General features: G+C 42.5%; 1 protein-coding gene across 1 annotated transcript; it reads right to left on the reverse strand.

The window, feature by feature from the left end:
- LOC137534894 (oocyte zinc finger protein XlCOF6-like) lies at positions 1 to 23,344 on the reverse strand. The gene is made up of 8 exons (XM_068256582.1): positions 23,278 to 23,344; positions 5,941 to 6,046; positions 4,906 to 5,040; positions 4,082 to 4,150; positions 3,843 to 3,984; positions 3,637 to 3,734; positions 3,378 to 3,519; positions 1 to 1,713 (listed from the first exon to the last, which is right to left on the reverse strand). The coding sequence occupies exons 2-8, from the start codon at positions 6,034 to 6,036 to the stop codon at positions 209 to 211; spliced, it is 2,187 nt and encodes a 728-aa protein (XP_068112683.1). The 5' UTR covers positions 6,037 to 6,046; positions 23,278 to 23,344; the 3' UTR covers positions 1 to 208.
- Positions 23,345 to 24,530: the final 1,186 nt, after the last annotated feature.

Genomic DNA, 24,530 nt, shown 5'->3' on the forward strand with positions numbered 1-24,530 from the left:
TTATAGGATATTTCTTATGGTTTTAATATGTCCTAAATACAGACACAAAAACACTATAGATTGTGTTTACATAATAATGACAAGAGTCCAAAAGACTAACAGTTGCACAATCAGTCACAACTCTAAAGTTAAATGAGCTCTTCCTTGTCCAAATCACTCAGGGAACAGTTTAGATGATGAAAAACCACCACACTGCTTGCATACAGCATCAGGAGGCATGCAACTTCTGGTGTGCCATTAGATTTTTTTCACTTGTAAAACATTTCCCACACTCTGAACACAAAACAGACACTTCACCAGCATGGCTCCTCTGGTGTCTAAGAAATGCTACTTTCCCAGAGAACCCTTTCCCACATTCTGAACAAGAGAACGGTCGCACGCCTGTGTGCTTTCTCTGGTGCCTCACAAGGTCTCTTTTCTTACTGTATCGTTTCCCACACTCTGAACATGAAAAAGGTCGCTCGCCAGTGTGACTTCTCTGGTGTGTGTGAAGAGTTCCTTGATCAGCAAAACACTTCCCACACTCTGAACATGGAAATGGGCGTTCACCTGTGTGAGTTCTTTGGTGAATTAGGAGGATTCTTTTATCGGTAAAACATCTGCCACACTCTGCACAGGAGAAGGGACGCTCACCAGTGTGAGTTCTCTGGTGCTTGAGGAGGTGTCCTTTTTGAACAAAGGATTTCCCACACTCTAAACATGAAAAAGGACGCTCACCAGTATGGGTTCTCTGGTGTTTGAGAAGGCCTCCTTTCTCTGTGAAACCTTTCCCACACTCTGAACAGGACAGAGGACGCTCAGCCATGTGACTTCTCTGGTGTACCACAAGGGTTCCTTTCCGAGCAAAACATTTTCCACAATCTGAACAAGAAAAAGGACGTTCGCCAGAATGAATCTGCTGGTGTTCAAGGAGGTGTCCTTTCTGCATGAAACATTTCCCACACTCTGAACAGGAAAAAGGCCGCTCACCAGTGTGAGTTCTGCGGTGCTTCAGAAGGTCACCTTTTTTAATGAAACCTTTCCCACACTCTGAGCATGTGTGGGTGTGGATTCGACGATGTTTCAGAAATTCTCCCTTCTCGGTAAAAGATTTACCACACTCCAAACACAGAAAAGGTGGCCAATCTATGTGACTTATCTGGTGTTTAAAAAGGTCTCCTTTTCTGACAAAGCCTAATCTACACTGTGGACAGGAAAACAGCTTCTTCTCAGTGTGGACCTTCAAATGATCAGCAAGACTTTCTGCATCTGAAAAACATCTGCTGCATTTTGAACATGAGAAGAAGGGCTTTTCTTCAGAGTAAACTCTCTGGTGGTTAAATGATACTGTCTCCATCCTTAATGATTTCCCACCCTCAGTACTTAAATGGGTATCCTCATGTGTGTTGGTCTTCTGATGTTCAGCTTGAGATGATTCAGAGGCAAAGAGCTTATTATTCATAAGAGTGGAGCTATGTAATGTAGCACAAGATCCCTCCAGAACAGAATTGTCAGATGATGTGTGCGGAGATGGAAGAAGGATATCTGGAGTAACACGTGACTCATCAGAAGCTTCCTCACCACTAGAGGGAGATGTTCCTCTATCTGCACTGTGACCTCTGTGATGGGTGCTTCCAGGAACGGGAGAAGATTGCGTGTCGCCGTTGTCTTCTGCAGCATCATCTGGATGTGCCATCAAGTTTTCCTTGGAGAGGTTCCCCTTGTACTGTCCATCTGATGGAGAAATTATAATGTTCAAAATATGTATAATTTCTATGTCTTCTAAGCAGGAAATATATAATTATGTCAGTAGCATTACAGAGCTGAACTATTAAAGGTAAAGCCATCATACAGTAACTTCAAGAAAAGAGCAATACAATTAAATGCAAAATCCAGCCACCCATGACACATTGTACACAACAATGGAATCACTGTCATATAAATGGAGATGGAGGTAAGATGTTATACTGAGGGATGGAGATGGGCCTTTCATATGGTGTACAGTATCTCCTTCTCATTTGTTGGCACTATGTTATACTGAGGAATGGAGATGGGCCTTTCATATGGTGTACAGTATCTGCTCCTCATTTGTTGGTACTATGACATTATACTGAGGAATGGAGATGGGCCTTTCATATGGTGTACAGTATCTCCCCCTTATTTGTTGGTGCTATGATGTTATACTGAGGAATGGAGATGGGACTTTCATATGATGTACAGTATCTCCTCCTCATTTGTTGGTACTATGATGTTATACTGAGGAATGGAGATGGGCCTTTCATATGGTGTACAGTATCTCCTCCTCATTTGTTGGCACTATGATGTTACACTGAGGAATGGAGATGGGCCTTTCATATGGTGCACAGTATCTGCTTCTCATTTGTTGGAGCTATGATGTTATACTGAGGAATGGAGATGGGCCTTTCATATGGTGTACAGTATCTCCTCCTCATTTGTTGGTGCTATGATGTTATACTGAGGAATGGAGATGGGCCTTTAATACGGTATACAGTATCTCCTCCTCATTTGTTGGTACTATGATGTTATACTAAGGGATGGAGATGGGCCTTTCATATGGTGTACAGCAGTGTTTCTCAACATTTTATTGGTATGTACCCCTTTTAAAACCCTGTACTCACCAAGTACCCCCTGGCATAGTAAACATTATCACAAGTACCCCTTGACAAATATATATTTAATCGTAGTATATAATAATTGATTCTAAGCTATTTCCAAGCATCTACTATTGCTTTTAATTTGCTAAAACACTAATTTGGTGTTGTTTAAATAAGAGGTATCATTTTCTGTAACTCTAAATTTGTTATTCTTGGTTAAGTATATCAAGCCCGAGTACCCCCTGGAACCATCAGAAGTACCCCCTGGGGTACGCGTACCACACGTTGAGAACCTAGGGTGTACAGTATCTCCTCCTCATTTGTTGGTACTATGATATTATACTGAGGAATGGAGATGGACCTTCCATATGGTGTACAGAATCTCCTCCTCATTTGTTGGTGCTATGATGTTATACTGAGGAATGGAGATGGGCCTTTCATATGGTGTACAGTATCTCCTCCTCATTTGTTGGTGCTATGATGTTATACTGAGGAATGGAGATGGGCCTTTCATATGGTGTATATCTCCTCCTCATTTATTGGTGCTATGATGTTATACTGAGGAATAGAAGTGGGTAATTCATATGGTGTATCATATCTCCTCCTTATTTGTACTATAACTTAATCCTGACTCCATAACTATAGTCCTCATTTTGCAAGTTGTTCATATTACATAATGATCTGAAGGTCTCCTGAAATCCCATCAATGCTGCAAGACTTGAACTTAGAGTTATATACTGTGTATTGGAGATATACTATGCTTCGTTATTAAACATTAGTTACCTGTTCCAATATCCAAAGAACATTCTTCCTTTTTCACTGTCCCCGTCATTTCATCCTCTTCTGTAGGCTGCTGATCACTCATCACATGTGTCGCTGCTTCTTCCACTTTAAAGTTATGCTTTATATCAGCATGTTCTTCAGTCTAAGGCCATAATTTGATAAAAAAAAATGTAAAAATGGCATAATAAAGTTCACGAAGAACAATACAGTGTCATTCAAAATGGGATCTGATCTCTACACCCTCCTCAGATTCACCTACCTGATAATGGTGGGGGACGGTGTGATCTTCCTGTGGACAATCCTGGGAATAAAGAGAACCTGTACATCTCTCTGGTGGGTTTCTGTTACTAGATCCATCTGTAGGAAACACACACACGTTGACTGAATACATTATCTCCATGTGATTATAAAGTGATGGGGAATCTAGGTGGACCCTCCATACAAGAAATTAAAGTCTCCTCTTACCCAGTGATGTGAGGGCCGGCTGATTTTCCATCATGGTGTCCTTGTTTTCTTCTATATCCTGATAATTTTCTATTTCCACTTCCTCCTCCTCATCTTTGATCTCGTCTTTAACAATTATATTGATATCAGTGATGCTTCTCCCCTGACATTAAAAACAAACAATTAATAATAGTAACAAGGCAACTGGTATATAGATCATAACATTGTAGCATACTGCAGTTTATCCATGGAGTTTATACCTGATAACAGGATTGAGTCTTCTGATCTTCCACCACAGGGTTCTCCTCCTCCTGAAATGCAGGGCATTTCTGGCAATGAGAAACAAAACAGGGAAGAAGGACATATACAAGAATTTAGCATTATTAGGTTATTAGAAAGCACTTTGAGGCCCTCACATGCTGTGTATCAATTCTCCAGATCCATGAAGTCTCACTGGGCAAGTTTCCAAAACCAATATGGTGAAACAACTGTTGGGGAAGTATTTTAATGATTTACTAGGAATTGCTGGTGGAACCATAGAGCCACCTTCCAACCACCCAGGTATGCATGGACACTGTACAGTTTTGCTACAACTCTGATCATTCAGTTTTTTTTTTTACTACAAATATGTATCAACTTGCTGTTTATTGTACCACACTATTTTGCTTTTAAAATATAGTGACAGACTTTTTCTGGCCTTTTTGGAAGTTATGCACTCTACTACAACAATCTTGAGCACATAGTTGTCTCTGGGTGGATGTACTGGCTATCCCTATTGCTTAAATACAGCTGAACCGAGTGCCTGCCAGCTCTCTTCCATTTCTCTAGCAATAAGTGAATAGGACAAGTCTGCAATGGCGCTGAAAAACCATTTGTATTAACTGTCATCATGCAGAATCTTATTAAAAAGTTTAATTTCATCTAAGCACATCTGAAGGTTTCATCTTGTCACCTACAGCTTCACTATGTACAAAGAGCATCCGCCACCTTCACTATCCTTTTGCAAAGGAGCAGAGACTCAGTATGGAACAGACATTCCTTCTGCTTAATGGATAAATGTCCCATAATTCCCAGCAACGCTCACCTCTCCCACCAGCAGCTCCATCATCTTCCTGATGGCTTCCAGAATCTTTTGCTTTCTGTTTTTCTTGGGCATCACAGAGTGCCGTGAAGGAACTATAATAGTCACATGACCGCCAGGTTTGACTGGAGGTGGAATCTGTTTAAAAAAGGCCATTAGACCAACAATAATGTCACAAGAACTTCCACAAATCCACCTATGACCGTTTTGATTCCTCCTCACCTCTCTAGTCAGATATGTATTTTAATATCAGCGAGAAGAGTGCTGTTATATGATCTCCCAGAATCCTCCTCACATATCCTAATAATGGCTGGATAATGTAATCTTTCTCAGCTCTTCCTGTTCAGCCAGCACCTATTCAGTAAGGGCTATTTAGTTGGGCAAGACTCCCTGACACTGCTACTGTCCACTGAGCATGCCCTAGTGACTGCAGCTCAAGCGCTTTGAGTCCACCAGGGGGAAATTGCAATAGAAATGTTATTTGTCCTCCCAGAATCCTGTTTTATTAATGGAGATAAGAGTGATCTTATGTGAGCTCCTAGAATCCTCCTCAACCCTCTAGCCGCATGTGTATTTTATTAATAGAGATGAGCAACCTCAGGGTAGGTGGTGGGGTGCAATCAGGGGCGTAGCAATAGGGGTTGCGACCGCATCGGGGCCCTTGAGCCAGAGAGGCCCTCCCTCAACTGCAGTATTAGCTCTCTATGGGTCCTGTGCTCATAATAATCACTTCTATATATACTTTGAATAGTGGTAATCATTAACAAGCTGTTCCCCATCCCCTTCTTGCACCTCTGACACTGTAGTTGCCATTGGCAGTTCTTGGTGCACCATATCAATTGTTATGCATAGAGTGCTTGGGAGGCCCCATTGTAAAACATGCATTGGGGTCCACAGCTCCTTAGCTACGCCACTGGGTGTAATAGGAGGGGACCTGTGATATGTATTGTATGTAATTTGTGTAATAAAAGAGAATAAAAACGTTATGAAATAAAGAGAGATGAGCGATGTCATGTGACTTGTCAAAAACATTCTCACCTCTCCGGTCAGCAGGTAAATGACCTCCAGGGCGAGGCTGAACACCCTTTCGGTCATATGACTCCAGTCCACCTCCATCCTCAGTGATGTGGTCATGTGACCTGTCCTGAATACACAATTCATTCATCAATATATTATTACAGGAACTTTTTCTGTTTTTATTTCTTAGGCTAGATAGAGTGGGGGAGTGTTTGGCCTGGTACACACCATTCAATTTTCAATTCAGATCCTACTTTTGATCGAGAAAATTAGCTGATTGGGCAAAAATATATACAGCCTACATATTGCCAGTGTGCGATCCTAAGCTAAAAATCAATCTTTTTCTCAATTGGAAGCACATCAGACATGCTGGAAAATATTGAAGGAAATACTGGGTATTGCTTTGTGTGTATGCCGTTTTGATTCATTTTCAATCAACATCCAATCAGAAAACTGATCCCAATTAGAAAAAAATTGGATACGTGTGTATGCTAGCTTTAGTCTATACCCAATCGATGTCAGACATGAATATTGATCTGATCACTCACTCAGATAAGATTTAAAGCGTAACAGGCTTTAGAGAGTTGTCCTATAAATCCATCCATCTCATATCTCTCTGTGGGCTTGATTCATTAAGTTTATCGCACTGAAACAGTGCACGTTAATTCTTATTGCACACGTTAATTTAATTAGCGCAACTAAATGTGGCCATGATGCTAGTGAAGTGCTAATTTAATTAACGCATGCATTAAGAATTATCTTGCGCTGTTCTAGCGTGATAAGCTTAAAGGGAACCTTAACTGAGAGGGATATGGATGTTTCCTTTTAAACAATACCAGTCGCTTGGCAATCCTGATGATCTTTTTTGCTGCAATAGTGGTTGAATCACACACCTGCAACAAGCATGCAGCTAATCCAGTCTGACTTCAGTCCGAGCACCTGATCTGCATGCCTGTTGAGGGGCTGTGGCTAAAAGTATTAGAGACACAGGATCAGCAGGAGAGTCAGGCAACTGGTATTATTCTAAAAGGAACAATCCATATACTTCTCAGTTTAGGTTCCCTTTAATGAATCAAGCCATATACAATTCACTTTTTCACCTGAGTTTTCTCTTAAGTGATATATTCACAACTTGTAAATAAAATGCATTTTAAACCACCAGCAAGCAAGAAGATATTCAAAATAATTTTAATGGTATTTTTTTCTATTGCAAAGTGCTGAAAAAATATTTTAAAGCACACAGCCGAGGAAAAAAAACAAGATCTGCTTACCTGGGGCTTCCTCCATCCCCTGGCTAGTGATCAGTCCCTCCCGCAGCTCTGGGATCCCCTCCGTTGCAGATGCTGACCTTGCCAGGTCGGCATCTTTTGCATCTGTGCAAATGCGCAGCCATACTTCCATGGCTGGGAGCGTTCTGCTCAGGAGCAGAACGCTGCAGGCCACGGGAGCATGATCGCAAGTGGCACAGCTGTGCGTAGGAGCAGAACGCTCCAGGCCACGGGAGCGTGATCACAAGTGGCACCGCTGTGCGCAGGAGCAGAACGCTCCAGGCCACGGGAGCGTGATCGCAAGTGGCACAGCTGTGCGTAGGAGCAGAACGCTCCAGGCCACAGGAGCGTGATCGCAAGTGGCACATCTGTGCGTAGGAGTAGAACGCTCCAGGCCACGGGAGCGTGATCGCAAGTGGCATAGCTGTGTGCAGGAGCAGAACGCTCCAGGCCACGGGAGCGTGATCACAAGTGGCACCGCTGTGCGCAGGAGCAGAACGCTCCAGGCCACGGGAGCGTGATCGCAAGTGGCACAGCTGTGTGCAGGAGCAGAACGCTCCAGGCCACGGGAGCGTGATCACAAGTGGCACCGCTGTGCGCAGGAGCAGAACGCTCCAGGCCACGGGAGCGTGATCACAAGTGTGGCAGAGGCGGTGCTTAAGTGTCCCTCTTTCTCATCTCAAAAAGTTGGGAGGTATGGGCACAGCTGTGCGCAGGCGCAGAAGATGCCGACCTGGCGAAGTCAGCATCTGCAACAGACGGGACCCTGGAGCTGCAGCAAGGGACAGATCACTAGCCAGGGGATGGAGGAAGCCCCAGGTTAGTAGATCTTGCTTTTTGTTTTTTTTCCCTCAGACCTGTCCTTTAAAGAGAAGATGAAACATGATCTCCTAGGAAAAAAAGAATTGCATATGGGCCAATGTATCTATCTGTCCTTCTGTCTGTTTATCTACCCCAAATTCACTTATAGATTTATCCAACCATCCCATCTAGTCTATCTATCCATCCATATCTAGGCTATCTATTCCATACCTATCTATACACACACCTATCCATCTAGGAATAATATGGTAAATATACTAAACAACAATAATAACGGATAATAACAATATTACCTCCTGTGCAGCAGCTGCCAATCCTAATGAGGTCTCCTCCCACTTCCCCTATAAGCTGATACTTCCTATGCACATATACATTGATATCTATTTCCTCTTTGCGTTCCATTTGCTGTGAATGAGGTCTCCATCTTGTGGAGGAAAGAGGACCTGCAGCCTTCTAGCCAGACTTTTTATTTACTCTCATTTTTGTTGTACAAGCAAGACGTTTTGAATCAGGATGATATTGGCTAACTTAAAAGAATAAGAGTAAGCAAGCTTTCGGCTTTGCAGCCTTTGTCGGGCTTCAATCCTGTTTGCTTGCAAGCTGATGGAACAGACAGCTTTATACATGCAACATCAAAAGGGGGTACAAACATTCTTTTCAAGCATAAATAAATGTCATTAAGATGCCTTAAGTGAAACAGAACATCTAAATGGGGTTGGAGGTTGTTAGCTGAGATAAGAATCTTTGTTTACACAATCCTCACAGACCTGGGAGTTAGACTGTTACAGAGGCATCGTAAATTCTGAGTTCACAAGTTTAGCTATATAGGCTGAGAAAGAGATTTGGCATTAAATATCATCAGCCTCATACCAGTATAAAAAGTTTGTCTTTAATCAAGCTTTTGTCCACCGTTTTGAACAAATTTTTAAATTTCATTTCCGCTATTAATCTGTCATTTGATGTTTTGAAGCCACCCTTTAGAGCAGTGACACAAAGATCATACATGCTGAGTCCGTTGGAACGAAAGTGTGTAGCAACTGGGAGTTCAGATTTGGTATCGTTAATAGTGCGCCTGTGTCCATTCATACGTTTGCACAGAGTTTGTCCAGTTTCTCCCACATACCTTTTGATGTTGCATGTATATAGCTGTCTGTTCCATCAGCTTGCAAGCAAACAGGATTGAAGCCCGATGAAGGCTTAACAGCCGAAAGCTTGCTTGCATCTAACACTAAAAGATATACCATCCGGCACTACGTTTCATAGGTCCATAGATCTGTCATTTATTGCATCATCAACATTTTAAGCCTTGTATAGGTCCATGCTCACTGATACATATATGCAGTTACAGTTCATACCCTGTCCATGTCAGCTGTGGGGCAATGTGGGAGCAGGCGGACCGCTGCTCCCACATTGCCCCACAGCTGACATGGACAGGGTATGAACTGTAACTGCATATAAGTATCACTGAGCATGGACCTATACAAGGCTTGAAATGTTGATGATGCAATAAATGACAGATCTATGGACCTATGAAACGTAGTGCCGGATGGTATATCTTTTAGTGTTAGATGCATTGGATGATCCTTTTCAGCATTCTGAGCACACGGAAGGTTGACACCCTGTCATCCCTGTACCAGGAAATCCCTCCATGTTTGCCTCATAAACACAGTGCCAGTCTTTTTTTGCTTTTGTTTTTCTTCTTTTTGTGCAGAAAGCTTGCTTGCTCTTATTCTTTTAAGTTAGCCAATAAATGGCATCATTCTAATTTAAAACGTCTTGCTTTTACTGATGGCTAACACGGTACAATACCCTACTGCTACTGTTTTGTTGTCCAAAATTTACGTTACTACCTAATAAAATTCCAAATAGGTCAATTGGAAGGAAATTAAATGCATTTCATTACAATAAAACTGAACTTCAGTGTGTTGTGAGATTTTCACCTCGAATGGGACTTCCAGTGAGCTGCTGAGTAGAACTATTTACAATCAGGTCCTTGGAGTCGGTACAAAAATCACCCGCCTCCGCCTCCAACTCCTCAGTTTACGAAACCACTGACTCCAGGTACCCAAAATTGCTCCGAATCCACAGTCGGTCGAGGTGGCCACACACGATACAATAAAATCATCTGATTGTACGGCAATTCAATAAATTTGATCGGATCTCCTGACAAAATCTAAAGCTTTTTTTTTTTTTCATTCTTCTGAAATATCCGATCGGATTTCCTGTTTTTTTCTATTTTTATCGATCCGGATTGCTGGAAATTTTTCTAAAGATTATATGGTGTGTGTTAGAAACCCAGTATCTTCAAGGGGGGATTCCTGAAAGGTCTCTCCTCCTCGTCCGATGGCGCTACAGCCCAATTTGAGCCTTGGCCTCCTTTAGTATTCTGCCCCTTCCATCTCTATCTATTGTTGGCTGTTTCCAGCTGCGTATCTTAAGCAGTTCTTTGGCATCTTTGTCAACTTCCTCTGCCCATCTCTTTCTAGGTCTTCCAGTTGGTCTTCGTCCATCCATACTCCTTGTAAAGATTGGCACGCACAACATAATAATATGGTGGGACATTAGAGTATAACTATAGTAGGGATTAGATTGTGAGCTCCTCTGAGGACAGTCTGTGACGTGACTATATAATCTGTAAAATGCTGTAAAGATGCCTGTGCTTTATAAATAATCATATTATGGTAAGACAGACTATGACCATGCTAGAAATAGATTGTGGCCTCCTCTGAGGACAGTCAGTGACATGACTATGCACTCTGTAAAGTGCTACAGATGTGCTACAGATGTCCATGCTATATAATACATAATGGGCAGAATGAGACGATGTTGATTATTTTTATTTTTTAGCGGGGAGGAAGGTTGGAGAGAGATGATAAGACAGAGACAGGAGAGTGGGAGAAAGAGATAGAAGAGAGTGGGGGAAAGGTAGAGGTAGAAAGTGAAAGGCAGGATGCCTGTAGTAGACATTCTGGTGTCTCAGCTTGTGCCTTCCCCCAGACACTGCACCGGCCCAGCTCAGGCGGGGGGGGTGGGGGCGGAGTTTGCGGGGAGGGGTACATTCTGGGTACCAGTAATCAACCCCAAAACCTGCCTATGAAGAATAAGATAAAGCAAATGTGAGTCCACAAGATCCGGAATTTGTGAGAACTAATGTGTGGCTATGCAGAAGGCCAAAGAGGTGTCTGATCATTTACTGCTATCTGATTAATAAATCGCCAGCTTCTGAATCAGATTAGCCTCTTGCAATGTTTCGGTTTGGGCAATCCTCTATACCCCCCGTTTGGGCAATCCTCTATTGCACATGGCTGCAACCACCCTGAATTCTATATAAATGTTTCCACGTCAGAGAAACACCCCTCTGTGATATCTGCTGCGCCTGCTGTTATCTCCTGCATCTGTTGTTAGCTACTTTTAAAACTTTATGTAAACAAACAGGAAAGTACACTTAGGTTATACAATTTTAATATGCAATCAAACTGTGCATCGTTAATATAAATTTCTATGTCATTGTATGTCCACATTGTAGTGTTATGGAGTAGGGGAACATTTTGTCACATGTCCCCAAATATTCAGTATTATGAAGAAACCTAAAGAAACTGATGTATTTTGTGGTCATTGGGGTATATTCACTAAACTGTGGTAAGCAAAATAACGAGCATAAAATCTTACCGCATGCTGAGTAGAGCAGAATGCTACAAATTACAGGCAATGCATTATGCTCTGCTCATCGCGCATTAAGACTTTACTTAAGCTATTTTGCCCATTGCAATTTAGTGAATATACCCTCTTGTAACTGAGAACATTAGCAATAGGTGTTTCAAAGCCAAAATCTATGCATGTAAGAAGAACAGGTAGGCATGTAAGAAGAACAAGTAGCTTAAAGCGTACCTGAAATGACATGTGACATGAGATAAACATCGGGACATACAGTATAATACTAGCTTTAGTAAGTGAAGTGTGGTCCGGTGTCAGCCGAGAAGCAGAAATGCAGACATCAAACCAACAAACGTTGATTCCAGTGATACCTTTGGCTGTCCTTGCAGATTTCTTCTTTTTTTTCTTTCTTTAGACTGGCTGACTTTTTAACACTACTGTTTGTAGTTGCTCTCTGGATGAGAGATAAGCTGATTATTGAGCGCGCTGTGCTTAATCGGTAGTGACAAATCCTGCCAGAGTTCATTGGACTAGGGAAGTCTTTTTACACTTCAAAGGGGGTACAACTGTGTGACATCATGTCAGATTGAGCCTACAGAAAGATATATAAAGGTGCGTACACACGCACTACTGCCGCCAACGACGGGTCCGTCAGACCCTCCCGCTGGGTGGTCGTTCAGCCGACAGTAAAATGTGTACATGCGCTCTCGGCGGACTGATAAGGCTGTGTCTGATCGATCTGCTGAGCGGATCGCTCAGAAACAGCCTTAGCAGTCCACCGACAGCACGTGCACACGTGCTACTGTCGGCTAAACGTCCGCCCAGCGGGAGGGACTGACGGACCCGTCGTTGGCGGCAGTAGTGCGTATGTACGCACCTTAAGTCTGTATGTGATTCAAAACTTCTTATTGTACGGTTATGATACAGTTCTGTATAATGCCTGATGAACAAATCGTAATGTTTCGAAAGCTTGCAATAAACCATGTACAGTCAGTCATTAAAGGTATCACAAGAATCAATGTTTGGTGGTTTGGTAGCTTTAGTAAGAATTCTCTCAAGTGACATTACAACACAAGTTAAAAACAGCTTGTCAATTCAGTCCAGTTTCCTTAAAAATTAAAGAGATGCTAAAACAGCTGATAAACAGTAATATAATGATTTTAATAAAGTTTAAAGTGTTTCACTTACCTGGGGCTTCTACCAGCCCCTAGCAGCCTTACTGTCCTGCACCGGTCCTCCACGATCCTCTGTTCTCCTGTCGCCGCTAGTTTTGTTACCGTCAATGCGGCAACTGCGTGCCCCGAGCCAGCGTATCTTTGTTGCGTTCCTAAGAAAGGACGCTATTACGGGCGGGAACGCGAATAAAGATACCCGGGATGTGCAGGCGCAGTTGCTGCATCGACGGTAACGAAACTAGCTGGCGGCGGGAGAACGGAGGATCGTGGAGGACCACGGGACAGGAAGGCTGAAAGGGGCTGGCAGAAGCCCCAGGTAAGTGAAACACTTCTTTTTTTTTTTTTTATATATTCAGTTCCGCCCCCAAGTACAGGAGGGTCAAAGGGTCATTACTTCACTTTCTCTTCCAGCTTAAAAGGCAGAGTGTGGATTCTAAACTGCATCTGTGAGTGTGATGCGCAAACTTGCAAATTAAAGCATTCAACTGGAAATAAAAGTAGGAAAGTAGGAGAGTCATTTCCATGTTACCAATCTACACACATAATTATCTCATACATTTATTTTTACTTCAAGTTCACTTTAACAGGTCCTGTTGCAAATCATTTTGGTTGTTATGAAGCAGGCATATACAGTACGTATTATTGGTCCGGTCATATGCTCCCAGTTCCCAGCTCTTATTTCAAGTGGTGCAATCTAGGAGGAGGGCCAAACTACAAACAGACCCTGAATCTCTAATTCAGGCTGAGAATGGGGCGGGGTTTACAGACTGCGGCATATTGTCACTCACAACAATGATGCTCTGACTCCTAAGAAACTACCTTCTGCCCTTCAGATTCTCAGTTCCCATCATGCTGTGTAACAACATCAAACCTGACTCTACTGTATTAGATTCAGCAACTGATACATTGGGCATCAGTTTTTTTGTGTGGTTTTCCATTGCATTTTTTGCATCTGTACCAGTCACTGCATTCTTCCACTGCTGCCGCAACCCTCCGTTTGGGTCCCTGCATGCTAAAAACACTGGAATACTGATCCTAGACCCTCATCAGAAGCATCTCAGGCTCTCACATCTTTTGCAAAAGATCAGTGGGAATCCTTCCTGAATACCAGGGAGGATTTTCATTGGTCCACTATTTAGTGAACCAATGAGAATCCTCCTTGGGGAGGGTTGATTTCCAATGGTGTATTGCAAACCAACTGTAGCCTAATGCTTCTGTTCGGGCCCTGGGATCAGTATACCAGCGTTTCTAGTGTGCAGGGGACAATGAAGCAAGTTCAACCAGCAGTGAAGATTTTCAATTCATAGTTTTATTCACAAAGATAGTGAATACAAAGCCGTCACCCAATGATGGAATCAGGTGTAAGTATAGCGCGCAGATGTATAAAGCTCTCAGATGCTCACAGTGCTGTAGGATACACATGGAAGCGAGTGTATCTACATTGCAGCTGGGCAAAATAGCACAACGGACAGTCGCCGTTTCCAGCGGTCTCCCACTCTTTGTCAAGTGCAGCGCTGTGAGCATCTGAAAGCCTTATGCATTTGAGAGCTATACTTACACCTGATTCCATCAATGGGTGACGGCTTTGTATTCACTATCTTTGTGAATAAAACTACGAATTGAAAATCTTCACTGCTGGTCGAACTTGCTTCATTGGAATTCAAGTCTGATAGCCACACAGACCGGACTGTGCAGGAAGGATCTGCAGCAAGTGAGGTATGCTGTTCAGAAGGTATACTTAGAGTGCGGGGGCTGAATGGACAGCGGCAGCGGCGGAGGGCCCAAGTAGACAGCAGCAGGTATTTTGCAAAATGTACACGGCAAGCTGCCTACTGAGAACATCATCCGTCATCATCTGCGTCATCTGGCAGATCTAAAAAAGTCCTACAGAACCCAAAGTTACGTTCCACTTATCGGAACAGACCGAATGGATCCATTCAAAACGGATTAATGTGAATGGATCCCATTGCTTTGCATACATTCTTTTTCACTAAACGAAAAGTTTTTATTGCCAGTGTGACCGCGGCCGAAGTGTGGACAATGTGTAACAAGGACTCTGCTCTGTGGCAGCAATGAGGGAGTTTCTGGGAAATATCGCTGCCATAGTGCTGAGGAAGTGCAGTCTGACCTTACTTATATTATAGAAGTCGAGTTACACTTTAAAGGAAACCGGAATTGAAAATAAACTGCTGGGATAAACAATTGTATCTGTTCTCCTACTCCCAAAAATGACTTTTTTATTTTTAGAATGCCCATGTTTTATTTTCTTTTTAAAAGCTAAAAGAGTAGATTTATTGTTGTATTGTCTCATATGAATGATACAGTCTTCTACACAGTCTCTCCATTTTCCAGAGCTAAAATATATGAACGATTTACCTAGCTATCCCCTCCACTCAGAATCTGTTCTCTGCCAGGAAAGAGTTTTACGGTTAAGGGTTACGTTTTAGTCCCGCTAGATCCCAACTGTCACTTGCATATCTAAATGGAAAACAAAAGTTTGCTTTTTTAAAACAGAAAGAATTTGCGATAATTCAGGTTGGAGTGAGTTTGAGATGTCTCCCAGTGCATCACTGCTGAATATATGCAAATTAACCATTGTAACCCTTAGAAGCTAAATATCTAAATGGTTAACTCTTTCAGGCAGAAAAAGAAAAAAAAAAGGACACAGTCTAGTTATTTGTATGTTTGGCAGTGTACATACACTTGTCTATGTCACATCATTTACACTCTAAGCTTTTTTTCTGCCTGGCATTAAAGAGAACCTGAGACAATGTAAAAAGAAGCATTTACACATACCTGGGGCTTCCTCCAGCCCCCTGCAGGACGAATGGTCCCTTGCTGCCTTCCTCCGCTGTCTCGATTCTCCGCTATGGGTCCTCGTAGGTGAACGAGTCAGAGCAGAGTGCGCATGCACAGCACGCCCGCATGCGCCATCGTGCTCCCACCACTGGGAAAGTTCTGCACAGGTGCAGAACGCTCCCAGCCATGGCAGTGTGAGTGGCCGGACTGAACCTGTGCCGACTGGCTCACTTACCGGGACCCATTGTGGAGAATCAGCAACGATCAGCCTGCAAAGGGCTGTAGGAAGCCCCAGGTATGTATTATTTTCTTTTTTACATCGTCTCAGGTACAGTTTAATATTTAAATATATATTAATGACCTCTTAATATCTACCTTTTTTATGGCTCTGCTTACCACAAAATGCATTGTTGTATATGATTTTTACCCAGTTTTTTTTATCAAAAATTAGTTACTGAACCTGTCATAAAAAATAAAATGCTTGAACTGTCCTTAAAGCATATCATTACGAATAATTCAGTAGACTTCAAGACTGAAGAGTAGCAGTCACAGAACGTGTCCCATCTCGGAAGTGTGAGGCACTCTCGGCCTTGTAGTGAGGTATCCGGCCCCAGTGCTGTTGTATTCTGATACTCTGAAATTCCAACAAAACCATCAGTGGGTGTGCATTCTCTGGTGTACCAGAAGATTGCCTTTAGTTGAAAAACATTTCCCACACTCTGAACATGGAAATGGACGTTCGCCAGTGTGGGTCTGCTGGTGTCTCAGAAGGTTTGCTTTTTGGCTGAAAGCCTTTCCACACTCAGGACACAGAAAAGGCCGCTCGCCGGTGTGGGTTTGCTGGTGGATAAGAAGGCTTGCTTTGACAGTGAAACTTTTCCCACATTCCGAACATGAAAATGGCCGCTCGCCTGTATGAGATCTCTGGTGCGTAACAAGAGCTCCTCTCATTCTGAACCTCTTCCCACATTGTAAACATGGAAAGGGACGCTCACCTGTGTGACTTCTCTGGTGTATGTGAAGGGTTGCCTTTTCAATAAAACCTTTCCCACACTCTGAACACTGAAAAGGCCTCTCGCCGGTGTGGATTCTCTGGTGCTTGAGAAGGCCTCCACTTTGAATGAAACCTTTCCCACACTCTGCACAGGAAAAAGGCCGCTCTCCAGTGTGGCTCCTCTGGTGTACCTGAAGGTTCCCTTTATCAGTGAAACATTGCCCACACTCTGGACAAGGGAAAAGACACTCTCCTGTGTGGGATCTCTGGTGCAACAAAAGGCTTCTTTTGCGATTGAAGCGTTTGCCACACTCTGAACAGGAAAAAGGCCTTTCATCGTTATGGGTTCGTTGATGTATGAGGAGAGCTCCTTTTTGGCTGAAACATTTCCCACACTTAGGACATGAATATGGCCGCTCGCCAGTGTGGCTGTGCTGATGCATGAGAAGATTTCCTTTCTGGCTAAAACATTTCCCACATTCTGAGCAGGAGAAAGGCCGCTCTCCAGTGTGATGCCTCTTGTGTTTATGGAGGCCTCCATTTGTAATAAAACTTTTCCCACACTCTGAACATGAGAAAGGCCGCTCACCAGCATGGACTCTCTGGTGTTTAAGGAAGACCCCTTTCTGAGTGAAGCCTTTCCCACAATCTGAGCAGAAAAATGGCAGCTCCCTAGAGTGGGCTTTCTGGTGATTAAGGAGGTTTCCTTCCTTAGAGAAGTTCCTGCCGCAATCGGAACATGTAAAGGGGTGGTCAGCTGTATGGGTTCTCTGGTGTACAAGCAGGCCTACCTTCTGAGTAAAGCCTTTCCCACACTCTGGACAGGAAAAAGGTCGCTCGTCGGTGTGGGTTCTTTGGTGATTAAGGAGGTTTCCTTTCTTCATGAAACCCTTACCACACTCTGAACAGACGTGGGTCTGAAGTACAGGAAGGATTTCGTCATGGCTCTGCTGGTGCGTTAGAAGGTCTTCATTGCTAATGAAACTCATTCCACAATGTGGACAGGAAAATAACCTCTCTCCAGCATGGACTCTCATATGGACTTTGAGGCCTTCCAGGTCTGAAAACCATTCATCACAAACTGAACACGAACAGCGGTTTTCTCGAGTGAGACTTCTTTTCTGTGCAGAAGAGTCAAAATCCGGCCTAACTGATTTCCCACACTCTGGATGTGGAAACTGACCCTCATGTGTATCTGTCCACTGATGTTTATCAAGAAATGTCTCAGAGTCACAACTTTGAGCAAATTCTGAATGTGGGAAAACACTATTGATCTTCAGGCTGGTGCTAACTGGTGAAGAACATGATGCCACCAGATCGGACAGGCCTTGTTGTCTAGTCAGGCTTGAAAGATGGACATCTGAGGTAGTCTTGTATGGTCCACCAGAAGATTCTACAGGATTTAAGGTACATGAAGATCTTTCCACACTGGAAACTCTTTGGGTTTTGTGATGAGCAATGGAGTTTCCTCCGTGAGAACATTGTGTGACGCCATTATCTTCTGCAGCATCACGTGGGCGTGACATAAGATGTCCTTCCAAGGGGTTCCCAGAATACCGCCCATCTGTTGGGAAAGCTTTACTATTAAAAAAATCATTTAATGATTGATTGCAATATTGACAAAGATGGTAATGGTAAAACCTCTTTTGCAAGACTACTTAACTCTTTAGCAGCCGATTTATGTATGATTACATCCCAATTGCCTGCATTATACCTGTGACCTGCTAATGTAACATGCTCCTTCACCCCACCTAATCTCAAACTGCCTCAACTTGGCCTCCTCATTAAAGTGGACCTGAACACAAGGAAAGCATAGAGAAATACATCCTGTGTGTTTTTAGAGAGAAAAGCCGGCCTACTACCCCCTCACCTGTAAGTAACCACAAGTGTAATTTAATCTTTCAGCTGTGTCAGCACAGAAAATCGGCAGACAAAGCTAATATGTAAACACAGGATGTTAACCTTTTGTCTGCTTCCATGAAAGCAAAAAGTAGACACACTGTAGATTTATTGCAGGAGTTCTGTAAGCTGTAACAAAAAAAATTTTTCTTTAAAGGAAACATCAAACGGTTTAAAAAAAAAAAAAAAGCAGATCTAGAGACCGGCTGGGAGCAGCGCTGTGGCGAGGGACACATAAGCTGCCAAGGGGTAGAGGAAGCCCCAGGTAATTAGATCTGATTTTCTTTTAAACCTGATATTTACATTAAAGGTTGTTATGCTGTTGCTCATCTTTTAGAGGAGGTTTTGAGTTCAGGTCCGCTTTAACACATTTAAAGAGAACATAAACTGAGAAGGATATGGATTTTCTTTTTAAAATAATACCAGTTGCCTGACTCTCCTTCAGATCCTGTATCTCTAATACTTTTAGCCGTAGCCCCTCAACAAGCATGCAGATCAGGTGCTCTGACTGAATTCAGACTGGATTAGCTGCATGCTTGTTCCAAGTGTGTGATTCAGCCACTACTGCAGCCAAATAGATCAGCAGGACTGACAAGCAATTGGTACTGTTTAAAAAGAAACATCCATATCCCTCTCAGTTAAGGTTCCCTTCAATTATCTCTCAACATTAATCTCTTTAAAATTACCTATCCATCCTTGGCTCTGCCCTAATGATTCATTAATTATCAACCTACACTAAACACCTCCAGAAATTCTCTCACATACGTACTATGATGTTATACTGAGGAATGGAGATGGGCCTTTCATATGGTGTACAGTATCTCCTCCTCATTTGTTGGTACTATGATGTTATACTGAGGAATGGAGATGGGCCTTTCATATGGTGTACGGTATCTCCCCCTCATTTGTTGGTACTATGATGTTATACTGAGGAATGGAGATAGGCCTTTCATGTGGTGTACAGTATCTCCTCCTCATTTGTTGGTGCTATGATGTTATACTGAGGAATGGAGATGGGCCTTTCATATGGTGTACAGTATCTCCTCCTCATTTGTTGGTACTATGATGTTATACTGAGGAATGGAGATGGGCCTTTCATATGGTGTACAAGATCTCCTCCTCATTTGTTGGTGCTATGATGTTATACTGAGGAATGGAGATGGGCCTTTCATATGGTGTACATTATCTCCTCCTCATTTGTTGGTACTATGATGTTATACCGAGGAATGGAGATGGGCCTTTCATATGGTGTACATTATCTCCTCCTCATTTGTTGGTACTATGATGTTATACTGAGGAATGGAGATGGGCCTTTCATATGGTGTACATTATCTCCTCCTCATTTGTTGGTGCTATGATGTTATAGTGAGGAATAGAGATGGGCCTTTCATATGGTGTACAGTATCTCCTCCTCATGTGTTGGTAATATGATGTTATACTGAGGAATGGAGATGGGCCTCTCATATGGTGTACAGTATCTCCTCCTCATTTGTTGGAGATACTGAGGAATGGAGATGGAACTTTCATATAGTGTACAGTATCTCCTCCTCATTTGTTGGTATTCTGATGTTATACTGAGGAATGGAGATGAGACTTTCATATGGTGTACAGTATCTCCTCCTCATTTGTTGGTACTATGATGTTATACTGAGGAATGGAGATAGGCCTTTCATATGGTGTACAGTATCTCCGCCTCATTTGTTGGTGCTATGATGTTATACTGAGGAATGGAGATGGACCTTTCATATGGTGTACAGTATCTCCTCATTTGTTGGTACTATGATGTTATACTGAGGAATGGAAATGGGCCTTTCATATGGTGTACAGTATCTCCTCATTTGTTGGTGCTATGATGTTATACTGAGGAATGGAGATAGGCCTTTCATATGGTGTACAGTATCTCCTCCTCATTTGTTGGTGCTATGATGTTATACCGAGGAATGGAGATGGGCTTTTCATATGGTGTACATTATCTCCTCCTCATTTGTTGGTACTATGATGTTATACTGAGGAATGGAGATGGGCCTTTCATATGGTGTACAGTATCTCCTCCTCATGTGTTGGTAATATGATGTTATACTGAGGAATGGAGATGGGCCTCTCATATGGTGTACAGTATCTCCTCCTCATTTGTTGGAGATACTGAGGAATGGAGATGGAACTTTCATATAGTGTACAGTATCTCCTCCTCATTTGTTGGTACTATGATGTTATACTGAGAAATGGAGATGGGCCTTTCATATGGTGTACAGTATCTCCTCCTCATGTGTTGGTAATATGATGTTATACTGAGGAATGGAGATGGGCCTCTCATATGGTGTACAGTATCTCCTCCTCATTTGTTGGAGATACTGAGGAATGGAGATGGAACTTTCATATAGTGTACAGTATCTCCTCCTCATTTGTTGGTACTATGATGTTATACTGAGGAATGGAGATAGGCCTTTCATGTGGTGTACAGTATCTCCTCCTAATTTGTTGGTGCTATGATGTTATACTGAGGAATGGAGATGGGCCTTTCATATGGTGTACAGTATCTCCTCCTCATTTGTTGGTACTATGATGTTATACTGAGGAATGGGGATGGGCCTTTCATATGGTGTACAGTATCTCCTCCTCATTTGTTGGAGATACTGAGGAATGGAGATGGAACTTTCATATGGTGTACAATATCTCCTCCTCATTTGTTGGTGCTATGATGTTATACTGAGGAATGGAGATGGGCCTTTCATATGGTGTACATTATCTCCTCCTCATTTGTTGGTACTATGATGGTATACCGAGGAATGGAGATGGGCCTTTCATATGGTGTACATTATCTCCTCCTCATTTGTTGGTACTATGATGTTATACTGAGGAATGGAGATGGGCCTTTCATATGGTGTACATTATCTCCTCCTCATTTGTTGGTGCTATGATGTTATAGTGAGGAATGGAGATGGGCCTTTCATATGGTGTACAGTATCTCCTCCTCATGTGTTGGTAATATGATGTTATACTGAGGAATGGAGATGGGCCTCTCATATGGTGTACAGTATCTCCTCCTCATTTGTTGGAGATACTGAGGAATGGAGATGGAACTTTCATATAGTGTACAGTATCTCCTCCTCATTTGTTGGTATTTTGATGTTATACTGAGGAATGGAGATGAGACTTTCATATGGTGTACAGTATCTCCTCCTCATTTGTTGGTACTATGACGTTATACTGAGGAATGGAGATAGGCCTTTCATATGGTGTACAGTATCTCCGCCTCATTTGTTGGTGCTATGATGTTATACTGAGGAATGGAGATGGACCTTTCATATGGTGTACAGTATCTCCTCATTTGTTGGTACTATGATGTTATACTGAGGAATGGAGATGGGCCTTTCATATGGTGTACAGTATCTCCTCATTTGTTGGTGCTATGATGTTATACTGAGGAAAGGAGATAGGCCTTTCATATGGTGTACAGTATCTCCTCCTCATTTGTTGGTGCTATGATGTTATACCGAGGAATGGAGATGGGCCTTTCATATGGTGTACATTATCTCCTCCTCATTTGTTGGTACTATGATGTTATACTGAGGAATGGAGATGGGCCTTTCATATGGTGTACAGTATCTCCTCCCCATTTGTTGGTACTATGATGTTATACTGAGGAATGGAGATGGGCCTTTCATATGGTGTACAGTATCTCCTCCTCATGTGTTGGTAATATGATGTTATACTGAGGAATGGAGATGGGCCTCTCATATGGTGTACAGTATCTCCTCCTCATTTGTTGGAGATACTGAGGAATGGAGATGGAACTTTCATATAGTGTACAGTATCTCCTCCTCATTTGTTGGTATTCTGATGTTATACTGAGGAATGGAGATGAGACTTTCATATGGTGTACAGTATCTCCTCCTCATTTGTTGGTACTATGATGTTATACTGAGGAATGGAGATAGGCCTTTCATATGGTGTACAGTATCTCCGCCTCATTTGTTAGTGCTATGATGTTATACTGAGGAATGGAGATGGACCTTTCATATGGTGTACAGTATCTCCTCCTCATTTGTTGGTACTATGATGTTATACTGAGGAATGGAGATGGGCCTTTCATATGGTGTACAGTACCTCCTCCTCATTTGTTGGTGCTATGTTATACTGAGGAATGGAGATGGGCCTTTCATATGGTGTACAGTATCTCCTCCTCATTTGTTGGTACTATGATGTTATACTGAGGAATGGAGATGGGCCTTTCATATGGTGTACAGTATCTCCTCCTCATTTGTTGGTGCTATGATGTTATACTGAGGAATGGAGATGGGCCTATCATATGGTGTACAGTATCTCCTCCTCATTTGTTGGTACTATAATGTTATACTGTAGAATGAAGATGGACCTTTCATTTGGTGTACAGTATCTCCCCCTTATTTGTTGGAGATACTGAGGAATGGAGATGGAACTTTCATATAGTGTACAGTATCTCCCCCTACTTTGTTGGTACTATGATGTTATACTTATGACAAGGAGATGGAATTTTCATATGGTGTTCAGTATTGTATCTGCATATGGTGGAACAAAACAGCTTGGCTTTCCACACCTCAGTACTCGGGAATCACAATTGCAATTCTCTATTTTCTAGCCTGTGGACACAATTCTGTTAGGAGGATAGAGAAATACCACAAAAAATGGCAGGCGTGTTTTACCAGGCAATGATTCCTTTACTGGAGCTGATGTATGGCGTTACCCTTATTTCAAGTTTATGACTCACCTTGGCCAATATTTACACCAAATTCCTCCTCTTTCATTCTCCTCATCTTTCCACCCGCTACCATAATTGTCTGATCACCCATCACATAGGTCTCTTCTTCTTCTTCTTCTTTAAATTTAAGTTTCTTATCAGTCATTTCTTCAACCTAAACTCACACAATAACGAAAACAACATTTTAAAAATAAGATCAACAGCAATAATCAGGAAACAATGAAGAATATACTTTCACTTTCAAGTTGCTTTTGAGTTGTAGAACCTACCTGATCATGGTGAAGGATGGAGTGATCTTCCTGTGGACAATCTCTCGAATAAAGTAGACTTGTACATCTTTCTGTGGGGTCTCTGTTACTGGATCTATCTGTAGGAAACACACACTGACTGAATACATTGTCTCTGAGTTTATCAGATGATGGGGGATCTATGTGTACCCTCCGTACTCATGTCGCCTTTACAAGACATGGAGGTCTCCTCTTACCTGATGATGTGAGGGGTGTCTGATTCACTGTCATGGCATCCTTGTGGTGGTCCTTTTGTCCTTCTAAATAATCAATGTCATCCACGTCTTCCTCATCTTCCTCTTTGAACTCTTCTTTGACAAGAATATTGAAGTCAGTCAGGATCCCATCCTAAACATATAAGGGGTAAGACAGAAAAGAATGCAGATAACATATTTAGACCATATGTGACATGATTACTATGGGTTATCCACGGAGCTTCTACCTGATCATGGAGTGGGACCTTCTGACCTTCCATCACATTGTTCACCTCTTGAGCCTTCTGTCCTTCTAGACACTCTTCCTCTCCCTGCAGTGAAGGAATTTAGGAAGGTAAGACACATTGCATGCATGGAGGCGCTTCATTTGTAATTACAGTGTACCAGAGTAAACACCCGGGGCTTCCTCCCGCCCCATAAGCACGTCTGAGTCCCATGTCTTCCTCCCGCGGTCTGACGTTCAGCCGCAATCAGCCCCAGTAACTGGCTCAATCAGGTCCAGTCGGGGTCTTGTGCGCATGCACAGTAGTCCTGGACTGACGTGACTCAGCCTGTTACCAAGGCTGATAATCTGGTTTACTTTAAGTAGATACGCAGAAGAAGTTTCGACTGGACCAGTTTAATAAAACGCTCATTAAAAATTGACACTTATTAATAAGTAATGCAGAACTATAGAGAGCATTCATAAAGAAGGATTACTGTATATTATATCAAATGTGTATGACTGTGATGAGTGCATTAGAGTGTGAGCTCCTCTGGT

Source organism: Hyperolius riggenbachi, chromosome 10, assembly GCF_040937935.1.
Source record: "Hyperolius riggenbachi isolate aHypRig1 chromosome 10, aHypRig1.pri, whole genome shotgun sequence".
Lineage (NCBI taxonomy): Eukaryota > Metazoa > Chordata > Amphibia > Anura > Hyperoliidae > Hyperolius > Hyperolius riggenbachi.